The sequence below is a fragment of the Mastigoproctus giganteus genome, chromosome 11 (genome assembly GCF_048544385.1).
Source record: "Mastigoproctus giganteus isolate SK-2022 chromosome 11, ASM4854438v1, whole genome shotgun sequence".
In the NCBI taxonomy this organism is placed as follows: domain Eukaryota; kingdom Metazoa; phylum Arthropoda; class Arachnida; order Uropygi; family Thelyphonidae; genus Mastigoproctus; species Mastigoproctus giganteus.
In genome coordinates, this window is record NC_143585.1 from 174805651 (window position 1) to 174829412 (window position 23762).

At 39.9% G+C, this 23762-nt stretch overlaps 1 protein-coding gene across 1 annotated transcript in view; it reads right to left on the minus strand.

The window, feature by feature from the left end:
* LOC150078582 (voltage-dependent calcium channel subunit alpha-2/delta-3-like) overlaps positions 1-23762 on the minus strand; it is a 177626-nt gene that overhangs the window by 48469 nt on the left and 105395 nt on the right. Inside the window, exon 4 of the mRNA XM_090385441.1 lies at positions 14825-14978. Coding sequence (XP_090241567.1) covers positions 14825-14978 — 154 coding nt within the window. The remainder of the gene's footprint in view (positions 1-14824; positions 14979-23762) is intronic.

The window sequence follows — 23762 nt, forward strand, 5'->3', positions numbered from 1 at the left end:
TTGACATCTCAAAGGCTTTTGATCGTGTTTGGCATAAAGGTCTTCTATACAAGCTTCCATCCTATGGTTTGCCAACAGTTTTTAGTAATTGGTTATCTAGTTTTCTCTCTGATCGCTCACTGAGGGCTATGGTAGACGGCTCTCTGTCTTCTACCTTCTCCACTAATGCCGGTGTCCCCCAAGGTTCAGTTCTTTCCCCCACTCTTTTCCTCTTGTATATTAATGACCTTCTTCCATTGACTGGAAATCCTATCCATAGTTTTGTCGATGATAGCACATTGCATTCCACTTTCCATTTTGAGAAACCTTGTCCTGCTCAATCAGCTTCAGCATCTTGAAAATCTGCTACCAATTCCTTAAATGCCGATCTTCAGGTAATTCTCGAGTGGGGAAAAGACAACTTAGTTGATTTCAACCCTTCTAAAACTCAGTCTTGTCTTATATCTCGCAAAAAGTATTCTTCTGCTCCTATGCTTATCTTTAGTGACACTCCGATTTCTAGGCAAAATGATATATCTCTTTTGGGGAGTACCCTGATTTCTAATCTCTCTCTCTTGGCACAAGTACATTACAAATATTGATCTAAAAAACTTAATTAATGATTCATCTCTAACAGAGTCTCTCCACTCGCTTTCTCATAGACGTACTGTTTCTGCTGCATGCCTCTTCTACAGATACTTCCATGGGCACTTTTCTTCTGAATTGGCTTCTATAATTCCCGCTCTCTCTTTCAAAACAGTCCGAACACATGCCGCCACCAGCCAACATCCAATTACTGTCCAACTTCAAACCCACAGAACCAACTTTTCATCTTCCTCATTTATTCATTCAAGTGCCGTTTTCTGGAACAACCTTCCTTCACACGTATTTCCTGAAAATTACAATCTACAGAAGTTCAAGTCCAATGTCAACAAATATCTTCTTTCGTCTTCTCAACCTCCAACCCAAGCATGGTACTAAGTACTATAGGTTCTAATACCTCTCGTGTTTGGGGCTCACATAAAAAAAAAAAAAAAAAAATGTCGGTCAGACGTCAGTTTGTCTTTTTTTGGAAATATAGGCCGACCATGTCCATTTCTTCCTCCACATATATTTCTAAAATCAGGTCTTCCTGGTTGGATGAGTAATTAGTATCCATGGGGTGACTTGGATATATTTTTTTTGAATTGGAACTTTTACTATGTGGTGGGGAAGGAGATGTCACTGGTATTGTAAGAGGAGTGTTACATGCCTGTTCTGAGTGCTTAGGGATATTGGACTGTTGCTGAGAGAGGACAATCGGAGCCCAGTCGGAGATTGATATCTTTGAGGGGATGGTAACATCAGTTTGGGTGGACACTGTTTGTTGTTTTTGTATAATACTGGCAATAGGTACATTTGGGCATATTAGGAGCAATTATGTTCCTGGCTTCTTGATAGCTTACCTTGTTCTCAACCTTATATTTAACAATTTTTTTCTCAATTTTCCATCTGTCACATGTTTTTGAGTAGACAGGATAGTTGCCTTTGCAGTTGGGACAAGTTTTTTCTGTTGGCAAACATTCGGATTGAGTATGATCAGAAGATCCACAGTTGGGACATACTGGGTTTCCTCTGCATGTCATCTGAGAGTGGCCATACTTTTGGTATTTGTAACATCTCAAGAGATTGGGTACATAGGGACGAACATGGCAAAGTAAACAACCAGCTTTTCCGGATGATGGCAGGTTTGGAGAATTAAACTTAAGGATACCCATTATTACTATTATTATTATTATTATTATTATTCTTTGTAGGTTTAAGGTTATCATCTTTTTTAATCATGATTCTTTTTGCTGCAATAACATTTTGATCTTGAAGCTCTTGAGTTATTTCTTCCTCCGTCACGTTCAACAGATCCCAGCTGGATATAACTCCCTTAGATGTATTTAGGGTAGCATGGGGAGATATTTTAACTAGTATCCCAGCAAAATTTGAAATTAGTAAGAGGTTTCTCAGAATGTCTATGGTTTGCTGTTTCTAATAGGTCTCCAGATTTCAGCCTCCTCACAGTCTTAGGAGATCCTTCAATATTCTCCAGGTGTTTCCGGATGAGGAAAGGAGATAATTTACTGAGAGGTTGTTCTGAAAGTGAATGCAAAATTAGAAATGCAGGAAACTCTGTTGTTGGAGAATTTGTTTACAGCCTCTTGGGTTGTGATATGTCATAATCAGTTTCAGTTTGTGGCTGAGAGCTTGTCGGCTCTAAAGGTGGAAACACATTTTTTTCCATATTTGCTCCTTTTAGCCCTTGGCAGTTCAACTTTTCTGCCAAGGTTTCCGGCCCTGCCATGGGGAGGCAGGAGCAGTGCCTGGTGTGACTAAGGTGAGGGTAGTAAGGATTAGCACTTAGGAAAGAAAAATATAAAAGAAAGGTGGATTTCCTTCCCGATTCTCTACAAAAACTTTTTGGTAGAACTTCTATGAGATAAACAGTTTTTTGAAAATACTGAAACTTAAAAAGAACTACTAGTCACTTTATGAAGATCACTGACTGAAAGATAGCACAAATAATCGCCTGGTTACCCGGGCACGCTAGTCTGTAATCAAGTCACAAAGGAGGTTAGGCAGGCGAAGGCAGATTAAGAGAAATCTTTGGCAGAGGACACAAAGAAAAACAACAGAGGTGTTTACTTATGTAAACTCCAGAAGGAAAAGGATGAATCAGGTTGGTCCACTTAACAAAGATGGTTCAACTATTGATGATCCTGCTGAACTACCTGATAAATTGAATGAGTATTTTGCATCTACATTCACACAAGAGGAGTTATTCAAGGAGGGGAATGCCAGATGTTTATTATTATTATTATTATTATTATTAACCATAATGGTGCAAGGAAGCTTGAGGCTTATGCTGCACCAACCAAAAAAAAATTCCCAAGTTACCCTGAGAGAAAGAGAGAGAGAGAGAGAGAGAGAGAGAGAGAGAGAGAGAGAGAGAGAGAGAGAGAGAGAGAGAGAGAGAGAGAGAAGCAGAAAGGAATCACCAAGAAAGGGAAGAATGCTGATATCCAGCTCAGGACCCTGGGTGTGCCAAGCCCATACTCACCAGATGTGAGCCTCTGGGATTATCAAACTCTAACAGGGAGCTAAGTAATTTTGTAATAACTGAGAGCAAAGTGGAGGAGAAATTGTTGAAGTTAAACATAATAAAGGCCCCTGGGGCAGATGGAATCTGTCCAGTTATAATGAAGGAGGCAGCAAGGGAAGTAAGCAAACCCTTAGCCATAATTATGAAAGTATCCTTAGTGTCAGAGAGGTCCCCATGGACTGGAGATGTGCAAATGTAACCCAAATTCATAAAGGGGGTTCTCAAAGGGTGACACAAATAATTAAAGACCTGTTAGTTTAACTTCTGTTCCGGGGAAAATAACGGAGTCACTAGTTAAAGAGGTGATACAGAATCACCTAGACAAGACAGCAGTAATAGCTCAGATACAGCATGGGTTTGTAACGGGAAACTCTTTAACCAATTTTTTAGGCGTGACATAGCTGAGTGGTTAGGAGCGCGTGTGCACTAGCATAACGTTCTTTGAGAGGACCAGGATTCAAGCCCGTGACTGCTAAATACGATTAATATTTGTATTGATTGATTTATTTTAAACTCCAATGACCTGGTGGTCATGCTGGAGTATAAACAAGAACTTTTTTTGACTGGATACTACGATGTGGTCACAAAGGAACTGGATGCAAAAAATAATTTTGATATTGTACTTTGATTTCAGGAAAGCTTTTGATACTGTTGCGCATGGAAGACTGCTGTACAAATTTGAGCGGTATGGCATTAACAGCAAGATATAGCAATGGATAAAGGGATGGCTGAGTGGGAGACAGCAGAGAGTGATAATAAATGGACACTACTCTACGGGGACTAAAGTGATTAGCAGAGTACTCCAGAATTTGGTGCTGGGCCCATTGTTGTTTTGTGTATTTATCAATGATACCAATGAAAGTATATCAGGCTTAATGTCCAAGTTTGCAGATGATACAAAGTTGGGCATGGTTGTTAATGACAGTAAAGATAGTATGCTACTGTCATTAACAACCCTGCCCAACTTTGTATCATCTGCAAACTTGGACATCTAGAAAAGTTAGGCAGATGGGCTGAGAAGTGGCAACTGAAGTTTAACATTGACAAATGCAAAGTACTCCATATGGGTAGCAGTAACCCAAGAGAAACATACCAACTGTGTGGTCTCAGGGAGGTGGAGAATGAAAAACACCTGGGGTAATTGTGCAGTCAGATATGAAGTTCTCTGATCAGTGCAGACGGGCTGCCAGAGCAGTTCATGGAGTTTTGTCAATGATATATAGGAAATTTGCTAGCAGAGACAAGGAGGTGATTATCCCTTTGTATAAGGCAATGGTCAGGCCACACCTTGAGTACTGTATACAGGTCTGGCGGCCTGATTTTAGGAAGGATATAGAGTTGCTAGAACAAGTACAGAGAAGGGCAACAAGATTGGTGAGAGTAACGAAGGGGTGCACTTACAAAGAAAGGCCCTGCGAGTTCTGCAAGTTGCAGCACTTAAAGATTGGTGAGAGGAACAAAGGGGTGCACTTACGAAGAAAGGCTTAAGTACTGCAAGTTGCAGCATCTGCAGATTAGGCACCTGCAAGGTGATCTGATCGAGGTGTATAAGGCCTTGAATGGTTTGAGCAGGCTCAATGCTGATGGGATATTTCTTCTTGCTCAGATTAAGAACCTGAGGAGGCATAGATTTAAATTGAGGAAAGACAGTTTTAGAATAGTTGTGCAGAAGTTTGCCTTTAGCCAGCGGCTAGTTGATTGCCATAACAGACTTCCATCGGTTGCTGTGGAAGTTGCTAGCTTAGATAAATTTAAGGCTGAACTAGACAAACATTTGGAGTGACCTAATGGGTGAAATGGGAACGGTTTTTTTTTTTTTTTTTTTTGGCCGATGCTGTATAAGCTTCCTTTCTTGCATCATATGCCTTAATGAATGCTAATGTTAATTTGATTGCATTAAGTTCTGCAGAGAAGCTGCTATACTCGGGTGGAAGGGCAACAGAAATGATTGTAGAGGGAAATACTGCTGCAGTCCAATGGCTGAATGTGATTTGGAGCCATCAATATATATTGGCAAAAAATCAGCATATTTCTGAATATGGCTTGCATGGGCTTGTTTCATGTTAAGTGTCAGTAGGTGATTCTTTCTTCACTTGTGAAGATAAGTATCGAAGTTAATTGAGGGGGTGTCCAAGGTGGATGAGAGTAATTCATTACTTGTGGCCTGTTGACAATAGGAACATTCCAACTCTGTGTTAATTCAATAAGGCATAAGCCTACTGGTCTTATTTTACTGGGTTTAATTCTACAGAGATTTTGCATAGGAGGATTAAAGGAGGAGGATTATGGCTCAATAGGATGCAGACAGCAACTTTGTATTTTAGCTGCATACTTAAGTAGTAATGTTTTTCTGCGGAGACTCACGAGCTTCAATATATAAATATGGGTGGGAGATGTCCTGAAAGCACCAAGTGCAACCTGCAATGCACTATGTTGTATAGGATCCAGCCAGTGCAGTGTACCCTTTTGAGCAGAATCATAAAAACTCTTGAAAAGGCTTTGCTACCCACAATCACTCAACATATCCTCCAGACGAAACCACCTGAAATCCATTATGCTATCGCAGGAAAATCATCAATCACTAACTTGGCAGCCACCACAGAACGCATTCTCTCAGCATTCGAACAAAGAGCTGAGCTAGCAACCACATACCTCGACATAAGCACAGCCTTTGATGCCGTGTCGATTCCGGCCTTGCTCCTCCTACTTAAGGAGAATTTTCACATTCGAGGTGATATGCTGTGCTTTTTGGAATCACTTCTCAGTCACAGAATACTTATTCTCCATCGGCAGCAACATACCCTATCCTGCGACATTACTGCTGGAGTACCGCAAGGGGGTGTCCTGTCTGGTGTCCTGTTCACAGCCATCATCGTGCCCATTATTGCCTCAACGAATGGTCTCCTATGCTATGCCGATGACTTCAAACTGCTGACTCCAATTAACCCTGGCGACGACCCCGTCCAGCTTAGCAACAGGATCAATTCCCAACTTAAGGATCTAGAATTGTACCTGGCAAACTTCAATCTAAAAATCAACCCTCTGAAGTCTGCTCAGGTTATATTCTCCCTTAAATCCATGCCGACAGTACTCAACGTTTCACTCGCAGGGGTACGAATACCAAACGTACCCTCGCACACAGACCTTGGCGTTCTGTTCGACCAAAAGATGTCCTTTGTCCATCAGATCGACAAACTCAGTACCAGATTTTCTCGTCTACGGTGGATCTCAAAGCAGCAGCTGCTACACGTCCGACATCCTGCCACTGTTAAAAGGTTCATCACCTCCACTGTCTACCCTGCCATTCTCTATGGTGCAGAAATATGGGCCTCTGCTGCACATACAAACCTTAAGCGGGTGTACACTGCTGAATACTGGCTATTGAAATGGGCGAATAACAAGCTTCGGCTACCTCCCGCTACCACAACTACCATGATGGCACAAGCACTCGACATCCCGAGGTTGAAGTTCCTGATCGTTGAAAAGAGGCTGGTCTTCACAGCCAAACTCATCTCAGGCCAAATATCATCTCCAAATATTTGGAATGCTTGCTCTTGGAGGATTCCACAGCCAAGCCTAAGGTCGGTACCAGCACTTGTGGCTCACCACAACAGGCTTGTACTCACCGAAAGATTTCTGCCCAAGCAGATGCTCGCTGCCCTCAACCGTGTGGACGCCGACATCGACACCATAATAAGTAAAGAGAAGGACAGACACAAGTTTATCAAAGCTCTTGAAACCTGAATCACTGCCAAGTTGTATTTGTTTTTCTTTATTTGTGTTCAGCTCCTTGTTTTTATGATGTATTTGTATTTCTTTTTGCATTTGTAATCTGTATTTTGTAGCCTTTTGTATGTGTTCGCTATATTTTGTAGCCATTTGAATTTGTACTTATGTTATCTATATGTGAACCCCTGGCGCTCGTCGCCGTGATGGGATATTGTGCTGTAAATCTACTTCACAATAAAGATTTATTTATTTATTTATTTATAAGTGGAGCACCATAATCCAATTGGGATCTGATCAATGCTCTATATAAAAGCAGCAAGGATGCACAGTCTGCACTTCAAGACAAAGCATATAAAACTCCTAGTATGTTCAGCTTTTTGAGGCAGAAAGTATGCACAGATTTAATGTGCTCAAAGAAATTTAATTTCTATCAATGATTATTCCCAAGAATCTGATATTATTAGTCATTACAATGGTCTAGTTTGGCATCTGATGTTCAGGATCTGTATCCATTTTTCGTTGATTACAAAAGTGGATTGGGACAGTTTTCTGCAGTGATAGATGATAGCCATTGTGTCCTGCCCACCTTTGGACTTTATTCAGGGATATTTGCAATTGCCATTCAATGTATCTTATATTCTGAGAATGGCAAGAAATGGGGAGATCATTCACATAGAGAGATCTCAACAATATTCAGAAGTTCTTTTATGATGGAATCAATTCTAAGGGCAAAAAGGATTGTACTCAATACAGACCCTTGTGGTGCTCCTTTCTGTAAAAATATAGAAAGCGAGTTGTGGTATCGAACATGGAACGAATGATTCTGGAAGAAGTTCCTGATGAATATAGGCAGGTTGCCTCATAGATCAAGAGTATGCAGGTCACAGAGAATGCCATGATGCCAGGTAGTATCAAATGCCTTATTTATATCTATGGAAACCATAACAAGATGTTCATTGTTTATGAAGGAATTCAGTGTTCATATGCGCAGTGGATCCACATGCGGCACAGGCAGCTGCTCCTCTGCAGATGTCTGTGAGTGCCCAAACTTCTGGCACGTGTAGCAGTGTAAGGGATTTGGAAGGTATGCAATGTAAGTGGAATAAAGATTAGTGTTAGTCTAAAAAAGAAAGCAAGGTTGTTTTCCTTTCTTAAAATTTCTTACAGTTCACAAGACTAAGTTTGTTAGTGACTAATGCGAACGTAAAAACTTTTCAAACTAAAGAAGAATTGGGGCTTTGCGTAAATGCTCAATGAATCACTAAGAAATCACTTTATCACTATAACGCATGTAACATTTTGCACCCGGGATCGAAATTTGTCTTAAGCCAGCAGGTGGTTGATTGTTGGAAGAAACTTCCATCTGTCATTGTTGACATTGATAGACATGTGGCAGAGAAGAAAAACGCATGGGATGCATATAAATTAACAGGCGACACAGAAGCCTATGATAGATATAAGCTGGTCTGTAACCAAGTCACAAAGGAGGTTAGGCACGCAAAGGCAGATTATGAGACATCCTTGGCAAAGGATGCAAAGAAAAACAGAAAATATTCTTTACCTATGTAAACTCTAGAAGGAAAGGGATGAATCAGATTGGTCCAGTGGATATTGATGGTTCAACAGTTGAGGATCCTGCTCAGGTGGCTAACAAACTAAACGAGTATTTTGCATCTACATTCACACATGAGGAGTTATTCAGGAAGGGGAATGCCAGAGGTGAAGCAAAATCTGGCAGTGAGCTAGATGATTTTGTAATAACTGAGAGGAAAGTGGAGGAGAAATTGTTGAGGATAAACATAAAAAAGGCACCTGGGGTGGATGGGATCTATCCAGTTATATTAAAGGAGGCAGCAAAGGAAGTAAGCAAACCCTTAGCCATAATTATGAGAGCTTCTTTGGACTCAGGGGAGGTACCCATAGACTGGAGATGTGCAAATGTAACCCCAATTCACAAAGGAGGATCAAAGGCTGACACATGTAATTATAGACCTGTGAGTTTAACTTCTGTTCCAGGAAAATTAATGGAGGCACTGGTTAAAGAAGCACTGCAGGATTATCTAGACAAGACTTCAGTTATAGCTCGGACACAGCATGGTTTTGTTAAGGGAAAGTCTTGCCTGACCAATTTGATTGGATACTATGATGCAGTCACAAAAGAACTGGATGCAGGGAATAACTTTGATATTATATATTTGGATCTTAGAAAGGCTTTTGATACTGTTGCACATGGAAGACTACTGCCAAATTGGAGCAGTGTGGCATTGGAGGCAAATTTCTGCTATGGATAAAGGGATGGTTGAGGGGGAGAAGACAGAGAGTGGTAATCAATGGTCACTGCTCATCGTGAACTAATGTTATTAGTGGAGCCCCTCAGGGTTCAGTGTTGGGTCCACTATTGTGTTTTTTATTTATTTATTATTTTTTTTTTTATGCGAACCCCAAACACGAGAGGTATTAGAACCTATAGTACTTAGTACCGTGCTTGGGTTGGAGGTTGAAAAGACGAAAGAGGATATTTGTTGACATTGAACTTGAACTTCTGTAGACTGTAATTTTCAGGAAATACGTATGAAGGAAGGTTGTTCCAGAAAACGGCAGTTGAATGAATAAATGAGGAAGATGAAAAGTTGGCTCTGTGGGTTTGAATTTGGACAGTAAATGGATGTTGGCTGGTGGCGGCATGTGTTTCGACTGTTTTGAAAGAGAGAGCGGGAATTATAGAAGCCAATTCAGAAGAACAGTGCCCATGGAAGTATCTGTAGAAGAGGCATGCAGCAGAAACAGTACGTCTATGAGAAAGCGAGTGGAGAGACTGTTAGAGATGAATCATTAATTAACCTAACTGCCCTCTTCTGAATGGAATCAAGAAGCCTGAGAGAGGTTTTGGGGTCACCACCCCAGATGTGGGAACAATATTCCATGGCAGGGCGGATTTGCGATTTATACAGAGTGAGCAGCTGTTTGGAAGAAAAGAAACGCCGAGAGCGAAAGAGAAAACCAAGTTTTTTAGATGCAGAGGAAGCAATATTTGTAATGTGCTTGTGTCAAGAGAGGTTAGAAGTCAGGGTAATCCCCAAAAGAGAGATATCATTTTGCCTAGAAATCGGAGTGTCACTAAAGATAAGCATAGGAGCAGAAGAATCCTTTTTGTGAGATATAAGACAAGACTGACCTTTAGAAGGGTTGAAATCAACTAAGTTGTCTTTGCCCCACTGGAGAATTACCTGAAGATCGGCATTTAAGGAATTGGTAGCAGATTTTCGAGAAGTTGAAGCTGATTGAGCAGGACAAGGTTTCTCAAAATGGAAAGTGGAATGCAATGTGCTATCATCAGCAAAACTATGGATAGGATTTCCAGTCAATGGAAGAAGGTCATTAATATACAAGAGGAAAAGAGTGGGGAAAGAACTGAACCTTTGGGGACACCAGCATTAGTGGAGAAGTTAGACGACAGAGAGCCATCTACCATCACCCTCAGTAAGCGATCAGAGAGAAAACTGAATAACCAATTACTAAAAACAGTCGGCAAACCATAAGATGGAAGCTTGTTTAGAAGACCTTTATGCCGAACACGATCAAAAGCCTTTGAGATGTCAATAGCAACTACTTGTGTTTCACTGAACCTTTCCATTGAATTAGTCCATAAATGGGTAATATAAGCCAGAATATCACAAGTGGATCGACACTGACGGAATCCATACTGGCGATCGTTGATCAGACGGAAGGTTTCTAGGTACTTTAAGAGTTGGCGGTTAATTGATTTCTCCATTACTTTAGAAAGAGTAGAAGTAATTGCAAATGGATGATAATTGGATGGGAGGAATTTGTCACCCTTTTTAGGAACTGGCTGGATATGAGCAAATTTCTAAAGAAGGAAAAACACCTTTGGAATAAGAAAGTGACAAAAGGCGGCAAAGAATAGGAGTAAGTTCAGGAGCACAGGTTTTGAGAACAAGTGGAGAAATACCATCAGGACCTGGAGCTTTCTTAGCATCAAGATTCATCAAAATCCTTCTGATATCCTTTTGACGGAAGACCACAGGAGGCATTGAATGGAGCATGTTGGGAATGGTGGGAGGTGTTTTACCAAGATCATTAATACATGAGGAGCTGGAAGAAAAGTGGGATGCTAGCAGATCAGCTTTATCCTTGGCTGAAGTGACAACAGAACCATCTGGTTTGGACAGAGGTGGGAGCAGAGATGGGCAAAAGTTGCGACCAATAGCTTTGGCAAGAGACCAGAATGCTTGGCCACCATTAGGACAAGAAGCAAGTTTTATGCTCTTAGCCTGTTCAAACTCTAGTTTGGACTGATTAATAACTGCTTTACAATTATTGCGAGCTTTGGTGTAGGCAGAAAATGAAACTTAAGAATTAGAAACAAGCCAATTACGATATGCAACATTCTTCTCTTGAACAGCCTTAGCACATTTATTGGAAAACCAAGGTTTAGATAAAGGACGAGATTTTAAAGTGGAGTGGGGGATAAAGAATTCCATTCCTGCAAGAATAATTTCACTGACACGATCTGAGCAAACGTTGACATCAGAAGTTTTGAAACAGTAATCCGACCAAGGAAAAGGAGAAAAGAAATCTCACAGGTCATCCCCTTTTGCATTCTTGTAATGCCAAACAACATGAGGTTGGGAATAGCCATGAGATAAAGGTTCCATTGGAGAAGAGACAATAACCAAGTTGTGATCTGAATTGCCTAAAGGACCTTTCACTTCGACCGTGTACTTAGAAGGGTTGTTTGTGAGAAAAGGATCAAGCGTATTGGCTGTATGATTAGGATTATCCAGAATTCTTGTAAGTAAATGAACAATCTGTTCTAGGTCATTAGTAATTGCAAAATCCTCGGCATCTCGACCTGCTGGGTCGGTATGACTAGAAAACGGAAGCCAGTGGGAGTTGTGATCATTAAAATCACCAACGAAAATTACCTCACTGCTAGGAAAGTTGGACTGGAAAAAGTCAAGTTGCAAAGAGAGGAAGTCAAAGAGCTCCAAATGATTAGTGGAGTTGGGAGAACGGTAGAGACAACAGATGAATTTGACACAATGAAGTAGAGAGATTTTAAGCCAGAGAAGATCAAAGAGAGAAGATTCCAAATTGCCAAGTCTCTGACAGGGAATATCAGAACGGACATATGCACAAGTACCACCTTTCAGGCGAAAGTAATCATACAGCGAATAATTTGGGCATCTGAGATGAGCAGTAGTTGAATCAACCGATAACTGAGATTCTGTCAGAAAAATACATGGGGTTTGGAAGACTGCAAGTGGAAATGGACATCGTTGAGATTAGAATTGATACCACATATATTTGTGAAATGAATTAGGAAGTGCTTGGGAGGTTTAGATCTTTTCGCAAATAAGCTTGCTCTATTAGTTTGTCAATTCATGATGTATTCAATAGTAAGAAAAAGTAGGTGGGACATGCTGTATGAAGTAATGAAATTTTTGGATAAGGTGTACACGTGGTAAGAATATATCCAGATCCTTGACATAACGTGGCCTTGACAATGCTCCCCGCATACACACTACTCGGACACCCTCCAGTCACTATCTGGCAGAGTAGAGGTAGCAAGATTATACACTAGCTGATCCGTAAGCCTCCTAGAGAGTTACCAATAGGTTCGGTCCAGTGTACTAACTAGCGGCCGGCCTGCGAACACCGTTTTAGAGCTGTACCCTCGAAATGTAAGGAATATTGGATCTCGCCACGACGTTCATCATAACCTCAAAAGTCATCAATCATACTGCATGATGGAAGAGATAGGGAAGGGTTGACCGGAACTTACCTCTCGAGACTAAACATGGGTTCCACCACTTCAAGCCTCCAATAAGCAAAGTGGTGGTATTTCACCGGTTGATGAGAGTCATCTACCACCTAGTACTGCCTGGTAACATAGAGGGGCGGCGTTCCTCCATGTGGTGTGGGCGCCACACCTCGACACCTGCTTACGTTGGTTCACACCTGGGTGGTCACCCACCATGTACTTGTGCATGGAGGTTATACCCAGGATTACTAACAGTCCCACCTCGTGAAGGTGCAAGCAGAGGATTTGGCTGTCACAGACTGTCTGGACTTCGCCGAAATTGGGTCCACTTGACTTAAGTGTCACCCGAATATCAGTTCCATCAGCGTTTTAGACTCCCAGGTAGCAAGTACAGCTTGTCTGGCATATCTGAGAGAATGTCTGTGACAACCTCAAGGACCAAAATTTATAAATGATACTAATGATAGTATATCAAGCTTAATGTCCAAGTTTGCAGACGATACAAAGGTTGGCAGGGTTGTTAAGGACACTACTGATGCTATGCTGCTGCAACAGGATCTGAAAAGGTTGAGCAGATGGGCTAAGAGGTGGCAAATGAAGTTTAACATTGACAAATGCAAAGTACTACATATGGGAAACAGTAATCCCAGAGCAACGTATGAACTCTGCAGTACTACACTGACAGTGGTAGAGAATGAAAAGGACCTGGGGGTAATTGTGCCGGCAGATATGAAGTTTACTGAGCAGTGCAGACAGTCTGCTAGAGTAGCTCATGGTGTCTTGTCAATGATATACAGGAATTTTATACAGGAATTTTTCTAGCAGGGATAAGGAGGTGATTATTCCCTTGTATAAGGCAATGGTCAGGCCACGCCTTGAGTACTGTATACAGGTCTGCAATCCTCATTTCAAGAAGGATATAGAGCTGCTGGAATGAGTACAGAGAATGGTAACATGATTAGTGAATGGAACAAAGGGTTGCTCTTATGAAGAAAGGCTTAAGTTTTTAAAATTACAGTGTCTGGAGACTAGGCACCTGCGAGGTGATCTGATAGAGGTGTATAAAGCCTTGAATGGTTTGAGTATGCTCAGTGCCAATGGGATTCTTCCTCTTGTTCAGAATAATCACCTGAGACGGCATAAATTCAAATTGAGGAAAGACAGATGTAGAATAGATGTGTGGAAATTTGCCTTTAGCCAGCGGGTAGCTGGTTGGTGGAACAGACTTCCATCCCTTGTTGTGGAAGTTGATAGCCTAAATAAATTTAAGGCTCAGCTGGACTGATATTTCAAACGAACAGAGGGGTGAAATGGGAGTGTTTTTTTTTTTTTTTTTTTTTTTTTGGCTGATGCTGCATAAGCTTGCTTTCTTGCATCATATGCCTCTACTAATGCTAATGCTAAGCAGTTGTTAAAGTTAGTCTGGTTAGTAAAAGTTATAGATATAGAGACATAATAAGAAAAGAAAAGTGGATTAGTTGATTACCTTTCTGTTTTCCTACTTAGACTAATGGAAGAGAACAAAAATATATGGAATGCATATAAATTATCAGGATAAACATAAACCTACAAGAGGTGTAATCTAGTCTACAATCAAGTCATGAAGGGGATTAGACAAGCTAAGGCAGATTGCAAGAATTCTCTGGAAAAAAAAAAATGGCAAAGACTGGTTTACTTCTCTTAACTAAAAGGAAAATAATGAATCACACTGTCCACTAGATAAGAAGGTTGATTCTGTTGAGGTTGCTAACAAACTGAATATTTATTTTACATCTACATTCAAACGTGAGGAATTTTTTATGGAAGGAATGCCAGATATATATATAATTCAGACAGGTAGCTAAATGATTTTGTGAAATCAGTGAATAAACTGAAAGAGAAATTGCTGAAGCTAAAAGAAAATAATGGGGTGGATGGGATTTATCCAATTATATTTATCCAGCAAAAGAAGCAAGCACAAAACTTTAGCAATAATTATGAAAGAATCCCTGGATTTGGTGGGAGGCCTGATGGATTTGAGATGTACATAGGTCTCCCTAGCCATTCACAAAGGGGGACTCAAAGGGTAAATTTACAGATGCGTATACAAAATTTTACTGAAATCTCAAAGTATGGTGATGAGATATTTCTGAAAATGCATAACTTTTCTAATTTTACACGAGTACATAAACACACTGCGAATTTAAAAAAAAGATGCATACTTATCACAGCCAGAAGAATGGCACATTGACAACCTGCCCTTAAGTGGCTCTCCAAAATCTCTAGGTTGCATCTCATATAAATCCAATTCTTTTTCACAGGGCCGTGGTGCAGTCTTATTTGGCAGTGGAGAATCAAAGTCATAATCATAATTATCTGAAAAACAACAACTAATTTCAGTTAAAATTAAAAATTAACCCAAAATGCAAAGAAAAAACTAAGAGTTGTTACACATTACATTACTTAGTTTGATTACACTTTAACCACTCAATAATGGGAAAGCCTTTTGGCACTATGAAAAACCTTCCATACTTTTCAGATGATTGGTCATTTAGCTAATAATCAAACAATGTGATTAGCTATTGTAGTTTTTTTGCTATTTCTGAATGATAACTTCTTTCTTACGAATACTGAAAAATATCATAATTTACAGAGATGCCTGAGGGCTTAAATTGGTGGGGGAAACTCTGCAATTGTAAATTAGCAGTGCTCACATCGTCTAATTTTGACCAAAGACCCTCACTGTTAATTTAGGAATACTCTACATTCTTAAATTAACAATGCTTAGCAGGAGTACATTTCTGAAAATATTGCAGCATTTGTAAAGTGCCTTTATATTACAAGAAGTTTCATGATAGTGGTAGTGTCACTCAGGCAGACAAGTTAAAAAGCTGAAAGTTAAGTTTGGAAGTTATTATTTTGGTTAATTTTAACTTAATTCACTACTTTTTTTTAATAAAGTAACGAATTAACTTAATATTTGGAAATATCTTCTAAAAGTAACAGATTTCACATTTAGCTAGGAAAGAATTAACACCTTTCACTTTTGTAATACTATCCTTAAGAAAAAGATATCTAAATGAAAGATTGATTTAATACATTTGCTATCAGAGTGTAAGTTTGGATTTCTTGGATTTCTTGAAATAGGAATATTTTAAGTGAGCCACAGCTTATATAATTGGCAAGTAAAGTTGTTGTTATGGGGGGGGGTTTAATGGCACATAAGTTGCTATGGCCATAATGCACCTATTCATTTATTATATAAAAAAATTAGAAATTTTTAATCTGTGACAGAAAAAATTGTGAAATCAGAAATGATCAAAAAAGTCCAGTATGCTTGAGGAAGTTAAACAATTCGGATATATTTGCCTTGTCACCAATGAAATTTTTTAGAGTTATTGGTTTACAAGGATTAACCAGTGACAGCAAGGTTGAAGTTCTCTCTTCTTTATAGTAGGGGCAGCCAATCAGAATATGTTTCACAGTCAGATTTATAGAACAATGTGGACACTGTGGTGGATCATCTCCTGTGAGTAAATGAAGGTGGGGCAGATGGGTATAACCTATTCTTGCTCTTGAAAGGACTACTTCTTCTCATCTTGATGTACGGACACTGGAGCACCAAATTTTCGGATCCTGTTTAAACTGAAAAAAGTTTATTGTTAGTCTCCAAGTGCCAGAGTGCTGTCCATTATGACAGGCATGCAGTGTGAAGGGTTAGTGCATAGTATGATGCTGGAACAGGGATATTGGTTAAATCTAAGGTAGTTGGATTTTTTGCAGCTTTATCATTGCCCAAAATACCAGAATGTGTGTGCTGGAATCCAACAGAAGATGACCAGCTGATAGTGTTTTTCAATTTGTAACAATAAGCTTCTAATTTCATCTAGAACAGGGTCAACTTTATCTGAAGAATAAGATAATGACATGATTGAGCTGAAGGAATCAGTGTAAATAACAGATTTTAAAGAACAGTCAAAACGCAGATTTTCTAAAGCTAGTTTGATTGCATATAATTCAGCTGAGAAGATACTAAATTCAGACAGAAGGGTTGTTGAAATAATGATATTTCAGCAACCCTTCAAAATATCATTATTGAATGATATTTCAATAATGATATTTGTTTTCAAATATGTTTTCAAAATGTTGGAGCAGCAGCTGCTGCTGCTGCTCCAACATTTGTATTAGATTTAGAGCCATCTGTATAAATTTGGAAAAATCAATATATCTTTGAGTGTGAGCTGCACGAGTTTGTGTGACATTTTATGCTGTTGTACGGAATGGATGGAAACATTGCAAACCTGCAACAGTTCAAGAAGGCAAAGACCAGCTGGTTTTACCCTATGCTAGATTTATTTCTGTAGAGGTTTTCTAAGGGTGGCTTGAAAAGGTATGACTGAATGGGATGCAAGGCACAACTTTGTATCTCAACAGCATACTTTAGTAATAGTGTTTTCCTACGTAAAATTGGTGGGGGATCATGAGCATCGATGTGGAGACTGTGTGGGCGATGTTCTGAAAGTGCAATCCTCAAAGCACTGTGTTGAATAGGATCAAGCCAGAGTAATGCACTCGTTCTGGCAGAATCATAGATGGGAGCTCCATAATCAAGGTGGGATCTGATTAATGCCCTGTATAGCCAAAGCAGAGAGGTATGATTTGTGTTCCATGTCTGGGCTGATAAAGTATGTTTAACTTTTTCAGACAGGAAGTATGTACATTTTTAATATGGTCTATAAAATTTGGGAATGACAGGAGATGGAAAGGTCATCTGCATAAAGGTAAGTCTCAACTTACCTTTAATGCAGATGACCTTTATTTGGAAGCTGTGTTAGAATAGCTGTGTGGCTATTCTAAGAGCAAAAAGAGTGTCACTCAGTGCTGATCCCTGTGGAACACCTTCCTGCATGAACATTGTGGAGAGGGCATGTTGGTATTGAACTTGAAATAATCTAGTATGTAGGAAATTCTGAACAAATATAGGAAGGTTGCCCTGGAGATCAAGAGAGTAAAGATCACTAAGTATGCCATGCCACCAAGTGGTTTCAAAAGCCTTCTCTATATCTATTGAAACCATTACAAGATGTTCAAGTTTAACAAAGGCATTTCAAATGGCGAATTCAGCCTTGACCATAAGATCTAAGCATGACGTATTTTTATGAAAGCCATACTGACTATGGCTCATTAGATGTTCTGACTCAATTATCCAGATGAGCCTTCTGTGGACAATTTTTTCTAGGATTATGCTCAGGCAGCTTGAGAGAGAGAGATATTGGTCTATAGCTATCAGGGTTAGTTGGATCTTTCCCAGGCTTTAGGAATGCCAAAACAGTAGAGTGATGCCAAGAAGCTGGAAAAACATTTTCTAAAAATATATGATTGGAAAAAACCAGGAGTAGGTGCAAAGCTTTGTCATCAAGATGTTTTAGCCTGATATAATAAATCCCATCTGGCCTGGCAGCACCACTATGGGCTGTTCTAATGGCATGCAAAAGTTCAGAGTATTGCAGAGATTTGTTATATGGAAAAAGGTGGTCAGTTTGAAAGTTAATAGCATGCTTTTCTCTAGTATTTTTAATTTGTTGGAATGATGTAGTATAGGCTGATGCTGCTGAAATTTCAGGAAAAGTATTGTCCAAAGCATTAACAATATCTAAGGAAATGGACAGGTCTTGACTGTTTCAGGAGAGGATTGGAGAAGGTATGGTAGGAAACTTACCAGATAACTGTCTAATTTTTTCCATATTATTTTGGGATCAGTGTTTTTGTTAAAGCTTGATGCAAATTTGTGTCCAGGATTCTTTCTTGGCTTGCCTTTGTATGAAACGTGCTTTTGCCCTTAACTTCTTATAATTAATGAGGATGGCTGTGGTTAGACATTGCCGAAATAAATTCCAGGGTTTAACTTTTGCTTTCTTTGCTTTTGTGCATTCCTCATTTCACCATTAATTATAATGCTTTTTACCCGGGGGATTGGATAATGGTATTGTGTCATTGGCCACTTTAAGGAGATGAGATGTGATGTGATGTAATCTGTTACATTATCAATATTCTGGAGGTGGATTTTTTCCTCATCAAGAGAGATTGATGTTCGGAATTTTGCCCAGTTTGTTCAAACAAATTTCCATTTCTTGTGAAGTTTGGTTGAAGGAGTCTTTGATATTAAAAACTGCATATGATTGGAAAGTGGTCACTGCCCATAGGATCATTTATAATATACCACTATGGTTTGGACCAGTACTGAAGAACATATCGAGGGATCTATTGCTGAGGTATGTCTATAAAGCTTTCAACGAGTCAACCATATCTGTTTAGGATAGCCCCATAAGGGGTGATGCCCGTTAAAAATCCCCTAATATACAGAAAAGTGGAGGTATCTGTATGAAGGGATCAGTTTTCAACTTTTCGGTTTTCAACTTTTCATATGTCGGATGATCACTTTTGCAATTTGGGCAGGTCATTTTTGCAGTTGTACAGTCACTTTGTATGTGATCTGGGGATCCACAACTGGGGCAAACAGGAACTCCTCTGTATACGGTTTGTGAGTGGCCATACTTTTGGCATTTATAACATCTTAAAGGGTTTTGGAATGTAGGGGCAAATGCAGCAAAGTAAATAACCTGCTTTTACAGAGAGGGTAAGTTGGGTATTTCTGGTAGGTGTAAGTTGAATATATTTTTTAATCATTATTCAATTACGTGTTGTCCCTGCAGCTCTTGGGTTATTTCTTCCTGGGTGACATTTAATAGGTCCCAACTGGATATAACACCCTTAGATGAATTTAGGGTTGCGTGAGGAGATACAAACTTTGTCACACAAAAACAACATCTGGAATACCTTCCAGATGTTGTTTTTGTGTGACAAAGGAAGACAATTTACTCATAGGCTGACTAGTAAGTGAGTGGATGATTAAGAAAGATTCACAAGGTTGCTCCATCCAATCAGTCTTTTGTCTCTTTTTTTTGATGGTATGTGTTTGCCATGTTTGCTTCTTTTAGCCCTTGGCAAGAAGACTTATCCACCAGGGCTTCCGGCCATGCCACAGGGAGGTAGGGGTAGAGCAGCTAGGAGGCCAAGTGGTTAAAATATTAGTTGGTGACCTAGAAATATGGATAAAGAAAGAAAGGTGGGTTTCCTTTCCATGTTCTCACTTGTGGCTTTTCAAGCATAGAACGATTTTACAAATAGCACTTTAGAGAAATGTAAGAACTTACAAATATCCGCCTTTGAAGAGCACTTTATTTGCCTTTGAAGAGCACTCTATTAATTGCAGAAATATCGCTTGGCCACAAAATACACTTGGCACCCGGGGCCGGCAAGTAAAAAATTATCATTATCTCATAATCTGACAATGTAACTTATGCTTGACCACTGGAATGATTTTATAATATAGCCCATAACTTGGGCCCAACTACTGGTTCCTAATTTTATGCAAAAATAAATGATAAAATAAAAATAAAATAAAAGTATAACGTTAAGTCAGTTTGGTGTAACATAAGCGCTGGGAAAAGAAAAATTTCAGTACGAGTATATTATAGGCCAAATAATGCTGATGAGCATAATGAACACCTATACAGACAAATAGAGTGGGCCAGCAAATCAGAATGTTTTATAATGGGGGATTTTAACGTTCCAGAAAGTAATGACTGCAATTTGTGGGTTCATCACTCACACAATAGCAGAACAACCGAGGGTGTATCTGCCAGGGAAAAAAGTAGATGACACTGTAGAACAGGTATTTTTTAAAGGAACAAAAGGTAATATTGTTGTACCTATCAGCACTAATGATATTAAGAGTAGGAGATCTGAGGACTAACTTAGCAACTACAGGGCAATGTTGGGAAAAAGTTACAGGTTTGGAATTTGAAAGTGCCTGCAATTCTGCCAAGACACAATTGGAGGGAGAACTGGTTGAGAGCATTGTCAATCAACTTGGATCTGGAGAGAATGTGCAAGGCTCATGGAGTAGAAATTTTTTCAGTGTGGTCTGTACTTGTTAGCATTAGCATTAGCATAGGCATTTGATGCAAGAAAGCAAGCTTATGCAGCATCAGCCAAAAAAAAAAAAAAAAAACCCACTTCCACTTCACCCCTCTGTTCGTTCAAAATACCTGTCCAGCTGAGCCTTAAACTTATTTAGGCTATCAACCTCCACCACAAGGGATGGCAGTCTGTTCCACCAACCAACCACCCGCTGGCTAAAGGCAAATTTCCGCACGTCTATCCTACATCTGCCTTTCGTCAATTTGAATTTATGCCCTCTCAGGTGATTTTTCTGAGCTAGAGGAAGAATCCCATCAGCATTGAGCATGCTTAAACCATTCAAGGCTTTATACACCTCTATCAGATCACCTCGCTGGTGCCTAGTCTCCAGACACTGTAATTTGCAAAACTTAAGCCTTTCTTCGTAAGAGCACTCCTTTGTTCCATTCACTAATCTTGTTGCCCTTCTCTGTAATCGTTCCAGCAGCTCTACATCCTTCTTGAAATGAGGCCTCCAGACCTGTATACAGTACTCTAGGTGTGGCCTGACCATTGCCTTATACAATGGAATAATCACCTCCTTATCCCTGCTGGAAAAATTCCTGTATATCATTGACAATACTCCATGAGCTACTCTTGCAGCCCGTCTGCACTGCTCAGAGAACTTCATATCTGCCTGCACAATCACCCCCAAGTCCCTTTCATTCTCTACCACTGTCAGTGTAGTACCACAGAGTTGATACGTTGCTCTGGGGTTGCTGTTTCCCATGTGTAGTACTTTAATTTGGCAATGTTAAACTTCATTTGCCACCTCTCAGCCCATCTGCTCAACCTTTCCAGATCCTGTTGCAGCAGCATAGTGTCAGTAGTGTCCTTGACAACCCTGTCAACCTTTGTATCATCTGCAAACTTGGACATTAAGCTTGATATACCATCATCAATATCATTTATAAATACAGAAAACAATAATGGACCCAACACTGAGCCCTGAGGGACTCCACTAATAACATTAGTCCACGATGAGCAGTGTCCATTGATTACCACTCTCTGTCTTCTCCCCCTCAACCACCCCTTTATCCATAGCAGCAATTTGCCTCCAATGTCACACTGCTCCAATTTGTGTAGCAGTCTTCCATGTGCAACAGTATCAAAAGCCTTTCTAAGATCCAAGTATGTATCAAAGTTATTCCCTGCATCCAGTTCTTTTGTGACTGCATCATAGTATCCAATCAAGTTGGTCAGGCAAGACTTCCCCTTAACAAAACCATGCTGTGTCTGAGCTATAACTGAAGTCTTGTCTAAATGATCCTGCAGTGCTTCTTTAACCAGTGCCTCCATTAATTTTCCTGGAACAGAAGTTAAGCTCACAGGTCTATAATTACTTGTGTCAGCCTTTGATCCTCCTTTGTGAATTGGGGTCACATTTGCACATTTCCAGTCTATGGGTACCTCCCCTGAGTCCAAGGAAGCTCTCATAATTATGGCTAAGGGTTTGCTTACTTCCTTTGCTGCCTCCTTTAATATAACTGGATAGATCCCTTCCACCCCGGGTGCCTTTCTTGTGTTTATCTCCTCCACTTTACTCCCAGTTATTTCAAGATTCTGTAGCTTACTGCTAGAGTTGAATACACCTCTGGCATTCCCCTTGCTGAATAACTCCTCATGTGTGAATGTCGATGCAAAATATTCATTTAGTTTGTTAGCTACCTGAGCAGGATCATCAACAGTTGACCCATCAATATCAAGTGGACCAATCTGATTCATCCCCTTCCTTCTAGAGTTTACATAAGTAAAGAACTCTTTGCTGTTTTTCTTTGCATCCCTTGCCAAGGATTTCTCGTAATCTGCCTTCGCCTGCCTAACCTCCTTTGTAACTTGGTTGCATATCAACTTGTATCTATCATAGGCTTCTGTGTCATGTGTTAATTTGTAAGTATCCCATGCATTTTTCTTCTCTGCCATATGCCTCATTAGTTCATCTGACATCCATTTTGGCCTAAACCTTGAACAATATTTCTTAGTTGGTATGTAAAGCCTAGTAGCTTCCAAGATAAGTTCTGTGAATGCTTCCCATTTTGAATTTGCTGTTGGTAACATCATCAGTTGGTCCCACTGTATAGAATTTAAATACTGTCTCAGTCCATCGTAGTCGCCTTTACGGAAGCAATAACCCTTCCCTTTACCCCTAATGGTAGTTACCTCTTTCAGTAAATCCCACTTCAGCACACTGTGATCACTGCCACCTAGTGGTTCATTTATCTGCAGATTCTTAATGCATGAAGAATCACTGCTGATAATCAAATCAAGAGTATTACTCCCTCTAGTTGCCTCCCGAACATGCTGATGTAGAAAACAATCATCCAATAAATCCACAAAAGCCCTGCTAGTGTGTGAGTAACCAGCCCCCAAATTCCAGTCAATATCTGGGAAATTAAAATCTCCCATTATAAGACTCTCTGATTTACTGGCCCACTCTGTTTCCCTGTACAGTGTCTTATTATACTCATCAGAGTCATTAGGCCTATAGCACACTCCTACTCTCAATTTTGATCTCCCAATGCTTATGTCACACCAAACTGACTCAACACTGCACTGTCCAGCGATGTCGACTGGCTTCACTTCCTTGGTTTTTATGTGTTTCTTAACTAATAGCATAACCCCTCCCCCCCTTCCTATCCTGTCTATCCTTTCTGTAGACGTTGTACTCCCCAAATTGCAGTTCTGCATCCCTTATATCTGTGTGACACCACGTCTCTGATATCCCAACAATATCTGCCTTTGATGTTTTGAGCAATACCTCGAATTCATCAAATTTATTTACTAAAATCCTAGCATTGGTGTACACGCAAGTATACCTGCACCTGTTTCTATTCTTGGCTACCCTAACACAACCCATGTGTTTACTTGTACCGCAATGGCTCCCAGCAGTCTCTGAAATACCATGCATCTTGTTTTTCAGGCTTCTGCTCATTCTAATAGAAGCAGTGCAAGAATCTCTTTCACCTCTGCCAGTGGCTACTGTCAATCTATTGGTCTTTGTCTCCCCCCAAACTAGTAGTTTTCCGACCCACCTGGAGAGACTGTTTTTATAGCAATGGGATACATTTAAAAAAATGGGGTTAAGGATATTTGATGATGCTACTGAGGCAGTGCTAGGTGGGTTGGAAAACAGCTAGC